Source organism: Varroa destructor, unplaced genomic scaffold, assembly GCF_002443255.2.
Source record: "Varroa destructor unplaced genomic scaffold, Vdes_3.0 BEIS01000001.1, whole genome shotgun sequence".
In the NCBI taxonomy this organism is placed as follows: Eukaryota; Metazoa; Arthropoda; class Arachnida; order Mesostigmata; family Varroidae; genus Varroa; species Varroa destructor.
In genome coordinates this window covers 1,019,475-1,032,785 of record NW_019211454.1, presented here as the reverse complement: position 1 = coordinate 1,032,785, position 13,311 = coordinate 1,019,475, and the positions used below count along the sequence as shown (strand labels likewise).

General features: G+C 40.7%; 1 protein-coding gene across 9 annotated transcripts in view; it reads right to left on the bottom strand.

The window, feature by feature from the left end:
• Positions 1 to 13,311, bottom strand: part of CASK (peripheral plasma membrane protein CASK) — a 322,381-nt gene that overhangs the window by 80,944 nt on the left and 228,126 nt on the right. For 6 of the 9 annotated variants that reach the window (XM_086977513.1, XM_086977510.1, XM_086977511.1 and 3 more), the window contains one exon: positions 12,999 to 13,124. The exons of the other annotated variants lie outside the window; for them this stretch is intronic. In XM_086977513.1, the coding sequence (XP_086833639.1) occupies positions 12,999 to 13,124 (126 nt within the window). The remainder of the gene's footprint in view (positions 1 to 12,998; positions 13,125 to 13,311) is intronic. 9 annotated transcript variants of the gene reach the window in all.

Sequence of the window (13,311 nt, the reverse complement as noted above, 5' to 3'; positions counted from 1 at the left end):
CGAGGGTCACACAGAGAGTTAATGCCACTTAAGGGTACTCTATAACTCGCATTTCCTGTATGTACTTGTGTCGGCGACATCAAGTGTTTTATTTTCTATGATATGGTTTGGCTGCGCTGATCTTCATTATTATTGCTTTTATTTGCGGATTATCTTGTCTAATATCAATAGCCCATGTTTGGCCTTATGAAGGTAACATGAACAGTTTGGCACGATGATGGTGCTATGGTCGACGACGCCGGCCGCTGGACAATCGATGGTCCGTCACCGAATCATAACAAAAAATGGCTGTGCACGTACATCTTAACGGAATATCGAAGGGAAGCTGGATAACACCGTGATAAAGCTTTAGAATGTTTAGTAGAAAGCTTTAGCATAGAATAAAACAACGTTACGTAATTATAATTACGATGCCAGAACTCCATGATTCTGCACTTTCATTTGTTAGGGCAAAAACGTTTCAAAAATAAGGTGCACGAAGTGGATTAAGATAGGGCCTGTCCTTTTAACAGCGTCTACATTTAGTTACATCGGCCTGTATTACGTTGTATACTGGACACGGTCGGCCTGACAGTGCAGGGGGAACCTGTTTACTCGTTAAACATAGAGACATGGAGACCTAGGTTCAAAATTGGGCATAAAAACAATCCGTTTAGTACTGGGGACTAGTCGCCGAAGGCGATGCTTAACGGTCTAAATACCGGATGTAAAAGGTCGAAAGGTATATTAGATGTTAGGGATTATGACACGGTTTACATAATACATGGTACTTGCTTTACCTTTTCGATCGTTGGCGGGCATTGTAAGCCCAGTTTCAACGTAGTTTAACAGAAAAAGAAAGTACGGAAATTAATCGTGGATAGCGTACGAAATATCATAAGTAGTAAACGCGTCTTTAAATCTTACTTCAGACCTACAACAATTTTTTCAGCTTTTTTTTTGCTCTGCTGTTTCGATGAGCCACGTTTTTGACACTTTGTCGCCATTCTTGAGCGCACTTGGGGAGCATCCTGCCTCTGTGGGAGGTACACACACAGTGTAAAGTAGTCAAGTACGTTTCATACACAAATTTTCTAACTATTCATAAAGAGTGCGTCGCTTTTATATACGAGAAATTGCTATAGCATGTTATAACGTATAAATCGCTTCCAATGCTGGATTGTGTTTGTGAAAAGCTCTGTCTCAAGACTGAGCCACTCTAGCATGTAGAAGAAACCGACACTTATGAAAGCCAAATTAGCTATAGCAAACTCCTAAACACAATTCTATTATTTTTAAGAGTGCGGTCTCTGCTATTACTTTTGCGCCGCTGTCAAAGTAATGCACTTAAACAAAAAAAAAGGCCTCTGAAACCTTAATTGAAAGCATTTTGCTGGCCAGATCGGTTCTGCGTAGAAGTCTAGAAGAAGAATAGATCGGCTATTGACATATTAATAACTTACATTCCTGTCATCAAGACTTGAAGAGAGTGTATCGAAAAAGTGTTGAGAAGAAAAAAAACATATGTTTATAAGCCAAATAGCTGAACAGTACAGATCTTATACAAAATTAGTGAGCTACTTCAGTCCCCTCAACAGAAACTTTTCTTCAAAAGGTGCAATCAATATGTGTCTGCTCTCTACTGCGTCACTCTTGCAACAGTGGCAACAAAGTGTACGTCCACTTAACTAAGTTCAAAAAGTAGATCTCAAAATCCACTTTTTTAATATTAGATCAAATACCTTGTGTAATACTTTAAGTTTCATTGAGCCTCATGTAGCAGCTCAAAGTGAGCTTCTAATTAATCTACATGCTAGTAAAATGCATAGGCCGATGCTCATACACGATGCTCTAAGCCTGTATACGCATACTTACGCCGTATTGTACATACCATTAGAAGCCTTTTTCAACATTATAACGGTTTATTGGAATTGCTGAATCTTATTAGTTGTCATAACAACTAGGTTTAAAAAGTATCGGCACCGATCGGCTAGCGTATTGCTGTGTACACCATTTATATACAGCAACTTACTTAACTAAAGTTGTATGACAAACGCATCTTTGTTTCCCCATTGTCTAACTGTTATAAAACCGTAATGTTAAAGAACAGCAGCGGATTAGAAAAGTGAATGGCAGTGTTACGTTCCGTCGATTAAGCGCGATTCACCCCCGGATAGGCACCAGGGGGTAGTGGAAATCACTTCAGCCCAAGTAGAACATTACCAGAACCGATAATAAACGCGAGTCAACTGTACAGTTGATCTACTGGATTGAAAAACAACAACAGCAATCGACGATCCACAGTCTGGATTCGCTAAGGTAGCCACTAACGTTCAAAATTGCATTCTCTATAGCAGTCATCGAGCCTGGAAAGATCGCAACTAGGCGGTGTAGATGTTTACGCGAGACGCAATGGGTGTCCACAAGGCAATGTCTATTCGAAATGTAACGGAGCAATACACGTTGCCCGCAAGGCTAGAGATGAGGCTAACCCGTCGATGAACTCAGTAAGAAAGTGGCGATATAAAGCATGCTTAGTGTCAACATTAGACCGGTACATAGAACAGTTTTTGAATTGGGCGGGCATGTGCGCGATGAAGAATGAATCATTGAGTTTCGTCACGCTGTTATCCTTTCAAGTAATGTAATCGGGAGGGCGAGTGTAAAACCTGCAAGCAAAACAAAGGCTTCTGGCACCGATGAGGAAGGCTGACCGTTAAATGCGAAATATCTCCGGGAGACATCATAACGGCCCGACCTCTTTTTCGCCACGAAGAACAGCGCTAGTGGTCGGCCCTCCGTACGGAAGAGATTCCTCCTAGGAAAAAAATCAATGACTATTCAGACAGTGCCGTATGTAAAGCAAAGGTATATACTAACAGCACCGATGGGTCTGTTGCGGTGTTTTTACAGGTTAGTTATCACTTTTTTATATGGAGTTACTACATGGAATTTGAGGAAAATAGAAATATCAGCAAGGCGAAGAATTTTCCGAATCGATTAGTTACTTTGCGGTCCGGATTAACAGTGCTTATGCTGTCCGTTACCCTCGTCGGCCAAAACAATAAAACAGCAAATGATTGCGAAAAAAAAGGGTAAATAAAATGCAAAATTTCGGCTATTTCGCTCTCCATATTACCGTACTCAATAGACGAAAATGAATGGTACAGCTATAAAAATGAGATGGCCAGGAAGATTGCCTACAACATTGCCAGGAGGATGAAATCTCTTTTAGGCGTTAAAATCCTCAGAACCGAGAGGGCCAGGAGTCAGAAGATGCTCAGCCGCTGCTAGAACCGAACGTTCCAGCAGCCGTGTCAGTATCAAAAGGCCAAATCACAGCGAGGCAACGCCACCCCTAAACAACTGCCGATGAGCAAGACAGAAAAAAGCCGAACAGTTGGACTGCAACCCACAGGTTCTGCCCCAACAGTCGCGGACTTTGTAAGGCAGGTTTTGGCAACATTGAGAACTAGAGAATAGGCTCAGTACGCAATACCTTGAATCACCGCAGCTGTTTGCGAAGACGACCACGAAAAACTTGGAGCAAGGCTATATCTTTGGGAGACGCTAAGGCCTGCGCAACGGAACTGCTTCTTTCTCTGTAAGCCCTGAACAGTATAGACATTCTTGGGCTACTAGAGATTTGGGCATTTAGAGCCCCCTTAACCTAATGCGTCTCTATTTTGTGCAGGACTTATGCTTAAATTTTGTGCAACGAAGAGCAATAAACCAGGACGCCGGGTAATCTCCGTTTTCTATAATCCTAAAACAGGCGACTTCATGCCGTGCTTAGTGGAGGCTAACGTCATTGCATTACGCGGCCAGCGACTAGGTCTCGTAGCAGCCTATGTTCGGCCAGCTGATTAGGAATCAACGTACGTACTGGTGAAGAAACTAGTTAGTGGACTGAGAGTATTGTCTGACATTCTAGCTCTCCTTAAATGAATGCAGTTAAACCCAAGCGATACTATGACTCTTAAAGATACGCAAGCAAATTCTGGTTGCTAAGTAATCAGTCCCACCTCGACACCAACTTTCTAGGACATGCACTTATATATTTGTTACGAACACAACCAGGAATAGGGTCCCACAGTGGAAATTATTTTCATCATAGGACGGAAGAGTTTGTGCTCAGATTCCAATACCGATAAACTTTTTTGTCCAAGTTGCAGTTTCTGCAGATTATCAGACCCCAAACTCAACCTCGACGCCTAGATTCGGACAAGTTCCTATAACGAATTTATGAAATTCCCCTTCCTAAATAATGACTCCGAAACTTATGCGCAGCACGTGGCTAAAGTTCTCTATTTCACAGTACAGCCTTTTTGTCTTTCTTAGAAGCGTGAATCGTATTTCAGCTATATATGAAGCCTTACCAAAAGGGTCCGAATAGCCTTCAGGTGTATGGTCAAGGCGCAACCCGAATTATACCCTTTCGCGCCCATATTTAGGACGGTATATCAAAAAATGTATGTGTCACAAATATGATAGTAATATCTTGAATAGCTAGCTACTTGTTATTAGCCAACCACACATGTAGTTAACGCATCTCGGCAGCTCGGCGTCATGCCATACTGACTTCTCGGCCCTCGTAAGTCAGTATTCAAAGACGTTTGCGCCGAGAGATACGATATCACGTGCAGTGCTTTTTTGCCGCAGTATGGGAAAAGGGGATCTCAGTACAATGCAAAAAAAAAGGAAACAAATGCAAGCAAATGTCAATTTGAAAGCCTACGCAGTAAGAAATTCGCCGGTCCAGGTAGCGTTTGCAACGAGCATCCCAAAGGAGCCGCCACTCTGGAACCGTGGTGGACGGCACTATTCAATCGATGTTCACGTACTTGTATACCTTCAGCTCAGTGGAGAAATGGTACCCTGCTGATGGTCCCTAAAGCCAGCATGACCCAACCGTCATCGTTGCAGGGAATAGCAAGGAAAAGCGTTTGTTTTAACCTGTTCTCCGGCTTGCTGACTAAAAGGTTGGGCAACTACCTAAAAAGCATACTTATCGTCCCAACGAGGCAACGTGGGTTCCGGAAAGAACGCTCTAAAGAAACGACGTGCAGGACGTTGATGGTCGACGTCAAGAGAGCACCGGCCATATGTGGTGTTTGTCGATTTCAAGGCAGTCTTTCATTCGATTTTCATCAAATTTCAAAGGTATGTTCATGCCAGCTGAGATGGGTGCCCCTAAGAATGTTCTCAATCTGTTCACTGCAATTCTACGGTAAAACAGAGTAACCGCTAACAACACAGTAACTGCACACAGGCACCTGGCGTGCCTCAGAAGGGCAACCTAATTCAAGTCTTATGGGTCTTACTGATCAAATAAGAAGGCAGAGCCAATCAGTCAAAGTCGCTTAGCCATATATGAGTTGAATAAGTTCCAAGTGCAGCAAGCTCTAGCCCGACTCCAGTTGGCAATCGCAAATTTTAGACTGTCTATAACCCCTGATGAGAAGGAAGCGATGAAGTATAAATGACGCACCAAAACAGCGGTCACTGACATCTTGTTCTCTTGCCTATCTAAACCACCTTCTGTACCCTAGATGTCCCTTCGAACGGCAGGAAACTCACTGCACACGTCACTAAATGGTACGAGCAGGCCACATCAAATCGTCTCATCTTTTGTCTGTCCAATTACTCTTAACTTGTTCGACTCCAATTGCGGGTCATGGGATACGCGTCATTTGGAAAGATCTTATATTGGAGAACCTCGAACAGTTGAATCGCGTTAAAGCCTCCTTTTCCGAAAGAACACTGAAACTACACATAGTCACCCGAAATTGCTTCGTGTATTTCCTAGACGACTCGTCACTAATGCCCAAGAAAGCACGTCGTTGCAGAAACGGAAACAGAACTAGGAGCAGACTTTCGCGAACACTATGGGATTTATTTACTTCTAGAGCGATGAGAAACAGTAAGTGGCAAGAGACGAAGCTGCCAAACAGTCATGACGTCACTCGTTTTCCGTACATGGGTTCCACCGTAAGGAAACTAGGCTACCAAAATTTAATAACAAATGTAGGTGCTCCAGATGCGAAAGAAATTATGAACGATGTCATGTCGTTTCCCCCTTGGTACCATCTTTCGTCATCATCATCAAGCAATCTAAGCATCAAGCAAATCTTCTGAATTAGTTTTGTTAACCTAACAAGACTCGCACAACCCGTATGACGCAAAGCGTCTTAAACGGTTCTATATACGGTTTCTTTGATATTGAACTATTGCATGATCTGTACACAAAAGGTCCTTGAATGCTATTAGCGAAGATAAATAAATGAAATTTGACAAACTAAACCCATGATACAGTTGTGATAAACTTCTTGTCTTGACTATGGTGACCAGCTCACATATTATTAATCTGCTTAGTAATAGCCATATTATATATTGTAGTTTATATCTAGTGAACAATTTGCATGAATAAGCAAAATAAGTCTTTCGTCTGCTGAATATATTAGGCTTTATCCCGCCTCAATTTCGCCTATAACGACCAATTAAGGCCAGCGTTGCCTTCGTTTGAGGCTAACCACAACTTAAACATCAGGCTATATAGGAGCAGACGGGAGTATCAGCATACAGCGTACTGGAGGGCTTCTTTACCTTGAAGGGTCAGGCGGGTTTTGTATAATTAAGCGCATTTTAACCAAAATGAGCTTTGAAAATAAATATTAATGTAGCTAAACTAATAAGAAAGTAATTACTACTATTGCGCTGGTTATTGCCTGTCCAGTTAATATACCGCTGAAAAGATCTTTCTAAGGATGCTGCCATTATTTAGTTTCAATCGACCTTGAGTTGTGTCGACTAATGCGAAGGAAGCAAATTTAGGAAGCCGACTTTTGCCCGTTGTTAGAAAGTTGCGGAGCCAAATTTGTCCTGCACAGAGTGCACTTTGTCACTAAAAGACATAGACTCACTGAAAAATAATCTCTTCAAAAGTCATCCACGGTGATTCTCGTTGACCAAAACAGGTAAAGCGGAGCAAGTTCCAAGTAGATAACGTTCTTTTCGAGCAATAAGCTATCTCTACGCAATACTTTCTGCCATAGAGTCCTCGTTGTTTGCGCCACCCCACGTTGTCACAGTAAAAGGCAAATGAGCAATGTAGAAAACGTTGTTTTTCACCGCCCTAAAAACCTATTGTCCTAAGCTCAAGCTGAGCTTCGGTGATCTAACTAAAACGATGACCAGAAGCCGTAAAGTAAACGCTTTCCAGCCATATACAGTGTTTTTGAAGAAATATTATTTAGCGGTAATAATTAAATTAATTATAATTACCAAGTGTTTTCAGAAAATAAATGTATCTGTGCTAGGACTGGAACGTAGGTCATCTCCTGACCCAGAATTTCGTAATCAAACACGTTACCACTCCACAAGAATGCATGGTTCTGGTATATAACAATCGAAAAATTTGTGTGGTGTATTCATTTTAATTCCGAAACTCTCTTTTTATCATGTTAATATTTTTATATATTGAATGTGACGAGAATAACGACATTAATTAATGTTACATGTCATTAAAAGTGCGATAAGGAGGTACTTATACTGCACTTAATTTGTCTTGCACGAATCGTATACTTTTATACTTTTATCAACGTTGTTCTTTATTATCATCAGGCTGTTGCTAAGAGGTACATATCTGCAATGTGGCAACTGTGGATCTTGGGCGATACATTTTGACGTCGGTTGCACTGATTACCATTATAGGTACGGTCCGCACTATATCCGATCTGCCCTTTGGCATGTAATTGATGTCTTGGGAAGGAAACTTGTTCCGATACGAATAACTATTATTTTTGCCAAGGATACATTGATCAGCGAATAGATCAAAACAGAGCAGCCCTCACATATAGTTGAAGATATGCGTGCTTCCGGTGGCAGGCAAATTGCGTACAAAAACGAAGTAGAAATAGCAAAGGCTTCAGCCGTTGGCAGATGTAGTGGAGTCGGTCTCTTGAGAAGACATCTGAAATGGGACGTCTCTAAGCTGTTAGCCAAATCAGTTTCCTTCAGTGAGTGGTTTATCATACACACTAAGATCTGTTTCGGAGACCCAATGCAGCCAGAATAAACACTCGAACGCACAAAAAACCTTAATATAGCGAACAAAATGTCGATCTTATAGGAAAACCGAAATACTAAGCGTAGATAGGCAAGGATATGTGTGTGTGTGTGTGTGTATATATATATATATATATATGTTGCCTATATTTTAAAAGATTTTTGTTTTCACAGTAGAAAGCCGAGCTATATGTCGTTAACTTCTGATTAAAACAGGCGGATCTAATATCCCCTAACTCTGCAATTCAAAACGAGGAAATTATATTTCAGATTATGCGATCGTGGTCAAGCACAAAGTGGGGCTTGTTTACCGACGACGGGAGCGCTTATAATCCAAGCATTATTGAATTTGCTTAGGGATGGCCATTGGAGATTGGACAACTATTACCACACTTGTTAACCTGAAAAATCCGAAGTTAAATGCATAATCGGTTGAATGAAAAATGCTAGGTTGCTTCAAGTAATAATTATCTTAGGTGTGAGAGTGTGTGTCCTATCTGATAGGTACGGACATCGTTGGTAAGAACTGTCAAATGGCCTATATTGGTGGATTAAACAAAAATGTCGCGTTTCTTTGCACATATTCACTAGGGCTAAAGCCATATGCGGTTCATATACTAGGTTAATGTCAGAGGTAATAATATACCAGTAATAATGCATCAGCTCAGTAATGTACATATGAGGAAATAGACTTCGTTTGCCTTCAGTAGCTAACAAGGTCGAATATCGTCGCGGCCTAGTATAAAGCAAGCCTTATGCTACTTGAAATGCTTAGTAAGTTACAGGAGATAAAAAGCATAATTGGGATTTTATGCTAGACAATTCGTTTTATCTTACGTATTTAAGAAGTAATCTCCAGCATAAAAGGACGCTATGCTCATCAGTTCTCTCAAATGACTCGATTGGTGGCCAATGTAATCAGCCGATCGGTGTGGCCGAAGCGGTAAGAGGCTCGTTTCTTCTAGTCTCATAGACTCTACTGGGTAACAAACGAAGTTCAGAGAGAGAGAGATTTACTTCTATACAGGCACCTTAATATAAACGCTAGTTCAGTTAGTCATCAATAGTAAACTGTTTTAGTCGTATCTTTAATAACATAATGCGTTCCTTCCACGAGTCGTTTCTGTCCCCATATCGATAAAACGATGAACACATAACAACAAGAATAAACGGGACACGCTCCGGTCTACGGATAACTGCTAGAAAAATGCGATATCGAATGATGTCTGCGATAAAAGTTTTATCACGCCCCTAAAATTACTATTTTGAAGGCACGTATTCCCGCTCTAAAAAAATATAGTTACTACAGGGTAAGATTGGTACAAAATTGGTATGGCTTGTCTAAAAGCTGCATCTAGATGAGGACAAATAAGTTGTCTGCATCTGCCAGTAGAAACAACGCTTACGATGTGCTCAACCAATGTAAAGACCACTCGCTTCGATAACGGCTTGAATCCGGCAGCGAAAATGATTACATGTCCTTTACTAAAATGATTTCTTCAAATCTCTACTAGCTTTTTAATAGTAGTGCTGCGCTGTTAGTAGATATATACTGGTCGAGATCTTTCTCAAATATGGATCACATAAGAAGTCTAATGTTCGGGTTAACAACGGGCTAAAAAGTTTTAAAAATCCGAGGGCACTTGAAGACAAAAAGGTCTAAAAGTTAAAAAAGTAAAGAGAAAAATGAAAAAAGCCTAAGTGATGGATGACCTCAGACGTGGACGAACCTATAAGCGATAAATAAGCTTGCAGAGACAGCTTTCAGTATCTGTATACAAATTCCGGAATCATCAAGGATGGCTTCTACGCCCTTCTTAATAAATCTTCAACTCATATTCCTCTACGTCGATGACCAGAGTTTATGGTTTTCTTCTGATCGTCATGCTCCAAATGATCTGAATGCAGAACGAATGTTTCGAAACTAGTGTCTGGTTTGTTAGAGTACTACTTTCATGTTTCTGCCTCTTATTCTAAAGTTTTCTAGTTCCTTAGATTCGCCGTTGTTACCTTCCAACAAAATAGAAGGAGGCCAAGAACAAACATTTGGGGCCTAACTTTGGTACCGAGAAGTCCATTGCTTTTCCGTCGGTAAAAGTTTGTCCCATATGTTACTTACATAACAGCCCAGTGTTACTTACATAAACACTGATAAACGGAAATTTAAGAAAATCATTTGCACTAGGCTCATATGCATTAGGAACAATTGCTTCGAGCGAACTTTTGACGCATTTGTAATGTACTATTATCCTTATATCATAGCTTTGACCATTTGCGATATCTAAATACCTATACATAAAGTAAAGTGTTAATGGATATGAGGTGAGAAACGCGAAAAAGAACCATACATCTTCGTGTGTTTTGGCGTTAATGGCATTAGTTTTAGCGATGACTACCCATTCCTCAAATTAACTGGCCTGAATTAATATATTCAACGAGGTTGATCTTTCGTAGTTAACTTTGACCTCGGACACTTCGAAATTCTGAAAGAATCGCTTATTGAGTCGTTATTTAGTAGCTTTTTACTATTATCTTTATCTTGTCATTGGCAGTGTTTGGATATGGATATTTATAATCGAGTGTTGAGTGGCGCAGACAACAGCAATATACACAAACAAGGTCAAAGTTATCTAATTTTTATGGATTGAGAAACATGTTATACATTTTGTGCCTACCATATTCGGCGCAAATAAAGCGAGTTCTTAGCGAAGCTTGGGTTTCGAGGTCCATTACAAGCCAGTAGTTTAAAGGCGAGCACGGAACGTATCGGACTCGGTGGAGGTTGATTGACGTCGAAGCCCTGGGGCAAGATCTGATAAAAACCGATGTCAACAGACAGATCCCTATATTAAAGATATCCTAAGAGGGCGACCGAGTTATAATCCTTTGGGTCGTTGTGTAAGCTTCGTCTCACTTGATGTTACGGCGATAAGGGTTACTATTGAGGTTGTCGTAAGCTTCTTCCTATACTTCTCAAACGGTACACTGAAATAGAACCCATTTGACAATGCCTGTTTGTCGATCTTGAAAGCAATAATTGATTCTGAAATTTGTTCAGCTTCAACTTATTAAAGTTCTATAGATTACTAAACAGATGTCACTGGGTGTTTGGAGAATAGCTAGTTTGTACAAATATTGGACTCTACACGGGAAGATACCACCTCAGATAATAGTTCAGATTGACGTCGCTTAACATCATTGCCACATTTTTAAGTTTCTGGCTGATAAACATTATGAATAATTCCTTAACAGATTCAACGTCATCTACGTTCTAAACGTCACTAATTTTAGTGTTCGGGCACTTAAATGTGTGTGGCTATAAAGGAACCATATAGCCATTTAATAACAAATTCAGCTTCTTTACGATACGACACCCTGTCATATTCCTGCTTTGTCCAAAAAAGGACCAGAAATTACTCAACTATAGAGTGTATATATATATATATATACATACAGTGGCATGCAGAAAAACCGCAAAGGAATTGCCCCGAAGCTACGAACCGTAAAAAAAAAAAGGCAAGACTCCAGGCAAAGAAAAGACAGGAACTGGAAGGAATCATGTGAAGAGATAGAGAACAACATATGTAAAAAAAAAACTTTACAAAATAGTTGTGAGTAAGTTGAGGTAACCACGGTGGCTTTTAAGCGAATTGGTAAAGCAAGCGGCTAACAGGGTGTTTTCAAGCCAAGAAGAACCAAAAGATTTCCTTTACCTTTCAAGCAGAGAATGGGGCGGTAATTAAAGCACTCCCTACGAGCAAAGCATTCGGTCTAGAGCGAGTCCCAGTCGAATCGGTATGATGCTCCTGGAGGAGAAGCCGAAATTTTTGACATGCATGACGGACGGACGACATATGGCATGAAACAAGATATTCCGAGATGTGGAAAGAGCTTCTTCGTCCTCATTATAAAACGTTACACAGAGTCCGGAACGTGCCGCCCAATTTGTTTACTCGATACGATTGGAAAAGCTCTCAAAGCTATCATAAATAGAGGATTGACGGGGATACTGAAAGAGAGAGTCACGCGCTTATTGAGAAATTCTCAATACGAATCCGGTAGGCCCGGTTTATGAAAGAAGCCATTAAAAAGATTTTATCAAATGCCGAAAAGCAAAAGAGCAGAAGCCAGCGTTCAATAGATTTGCAAGCGTCTATCTTGACTAGCATGACTATCTTACTGGATTTACGCAAAGTTTTTGGTTTTCTGAAATAACAAATGATGAACCACCAACGAGAAAAGAGTGTCCTCGGGAATCTTCAAGAGATACAGATTTTTCTTGTATAAATGAACGGATCAACGGAGACATGCGAGCTGTAACCTACCAGAAAATAGGTAAGTTATACTAATGGGGCACAAAACATATGGGTACATCTCGCTTTCAAAAGATAGAGTGAAAGTAGAGAAAGAGTACAAATAAAAAAAAAAGCCAATTTTACAGTAAGGCGTTACAGAGGATCGAGCCATTAGAAGAAGCCCGTACATCGGCACGGTAGTATGCAAGCCAGCGAACTGTCTAGCTAAAATCCTGCTGAAAGCGAGGGGGATCCAAAAGGGAGGATATTGCTAGCAGTAGTGGCCGAATGGAGTGTGCTGCGCATGGCGCTCCCTTGGAAACAGATCGCGACGATGCAAACGCGAAGAAAAGGAAATCCTAAAAGTGCAGAGGCTCCTAGCAGTAACAGCGATAAGTGCCTGAAAACAAATGCTGAAATTTCTCTGGCACAGCCGATACTATGCCTAAGACTCATCAAAGAGAAAACCAAGCTTAAGAACAACTTAGCATAGGAAAGGAAAGGGCAAGAGAGTGAATTATGAGAGAGCGTCAGCAGGAGTGGAGCAGCTTATTAGCGAACTAACTAAGGGCTAAGTCCACAGCCGGATTTAAGCCTTAATCAGACCCGGAGCTGAACAAGTGATTCAGTAAGAATTGGGACGTTCTCGCCTTTTACCTGGTTAAATGTGGAAGCATCTACAAATTGATGACAACGAAATCTGAAGAGGCAACGTATGTGGTGTATCACACAGGTGTGGTAAAGCTTAATTGTCATCCTCAATGCCCAGCCCTCGACGTCGCCCTACCAAAATAATAAAGTGAGAACGATTTCAATTGGACCAACGGGAAAAGAACATATGACTAATGATTAGTTTGAACGAGTCTTATATAATTAACACAACGTATTTCTCAGTTAGTCCTCTAAAAAACTGCTAACGTTAATAATATTTGCTTTCTTATATTATGAATATAAAAAAATCACCATTCTA